General features: G+C 49.2%; 2 protein-coding genes across 2 annotated transcripts; both read left to right on the plus strand.

The window, feature by feature from the left end:
* Positions 1 to 57: 57 nt before the first annotated feature.
* On the plus strand, positions 58 to 480 carry Pmar_PMAR013181 (hypothetical protein; the record flags this gene model as incomplete). Its single annotated transcript, XM_002782306.1, has 3 exons — positions 58 to 164; positions 205 to 310; positions 354 to 480. Coding segments are annotated over 3 exons (339 nt in total), but the record flags the coding sequence as incomplete, so codon positions are not given.
* Positions 481 to 555: 75 nt separating this feature from the next.
* Pmar_PMAR013182 (cAMP-dependent protein kinase, gamma-catalytic subunit, putative) lies at positions 556 to 1039 on the plus strand (the record flags this gene model as incomplete). The annotated part of the gene is made up of 3 exons (XM_002782307.1): positions 556 to 717; positions 787 to 886; positions 936 to 1039. 3 exons carry the CDS (start codon positions 556 to 558, stop codon positions 1037 to 1039), a joined length of 366 nt encoding a protein of 121 aa, XP_002782353.1.
* Between the last annotated feature and the right edge of the window lie 14 nt (positions 1040 to 1053).

Consider the following 1053-nt stretch of genomic DNA (forward strand, 5'->3'; position numbering starts at 1 on the left):
AGTTACAGAGGAAGGGAATTTAGTGACAAGATTTGGAATTAGGTGACATGTGCGTAGGTATGAGTGCATAGAGAGAGATAGAAGGATCAACCCCTACTTCGAGGGCTCGAAACTAAGCAGTATTAAAAAAGCCCAGTCGGCCTACATTACGATGGTCCTTGGAGGTGCTAGGCTTGATGCTGGGTATGCTGATAGTATTGGTAGGGCCGATCGTGTACAAAGGCCGAGTCCTTGAGACTCTGCATTCGGTCTTGGCTATTACGGACTACCACTTCGACTGTTTTATGCAGCAGGTGGACCGATCACTAAGGTTGGTGTTGAGGAGGTGCTTGGGGTAAGATGAGAGCCTTTAGGGACATTGGGATGGTTGGTGATGTTGTGGACGAAGCCGTGGTCCGACTCGAGAAGATTCGTCGGAAGGTCCTACACGGTCATTATGAGAAAACTGGTTATCGACAAACCTCTGCGGACCATGAATAGCAACATGATATTTCTCGTGGGAACTATGTTGACTCGTGTTTGTTAATCGCAGGGAGTCTCTGTAGGTTATCATTAATGGCCTCTCGAGGGTACTCCCGGATCAGGAAGGTGGGCGAAGGGTCCTTTGGGAAGGCATGGTTGGTTCGAGGAAGAGATGGACGGGAATACATCATGAAGACGATCGATGTGAAAAGGATGGATAAGAAACAGAGAAATGAAGCTAGGAATGAGGTCAAGGTATGCTGGTCGGGCGAGCGCTAATGCTTCGATTTGATTGATATTTGACAAGCTGTGGCGTGTTGATAGGTGTTGTCGTCATTGAAGCATCCGTATGTGGTGTGCTATAGGGACTCCTTTTTCGAGGAGGCCAGTGGGCTGTGCATCATTATGGACTACGCTGAGGGGGGTGGGTCGGCCCTTGTACGTTCCTGTTGTTTTTATGAGCCCTTTTTAAGGGGACCTCGCTGATAGAATTCGCAAGGCGCGCGATGCTGGTGTTGGATTCCCAGAGGCACAGATCGTCAGATGGCTGAGTCAAGCTGCACTTGCTCTGAAGTGACAGTGAGATGTGCT

This window comes from Perkinsus marinus (genome assembly GCF_000006405.1).
Source record: "Perkinsus marinus ATCC 50983 genomic scaffold scf_1104296939770, whole genome shotgun sequence".
Lineage (NCBI taxonomy): Eukaryota > Perkinsozoa > Perkinsida > Perkinsidae > Perkinsus > Perkinsus marinus.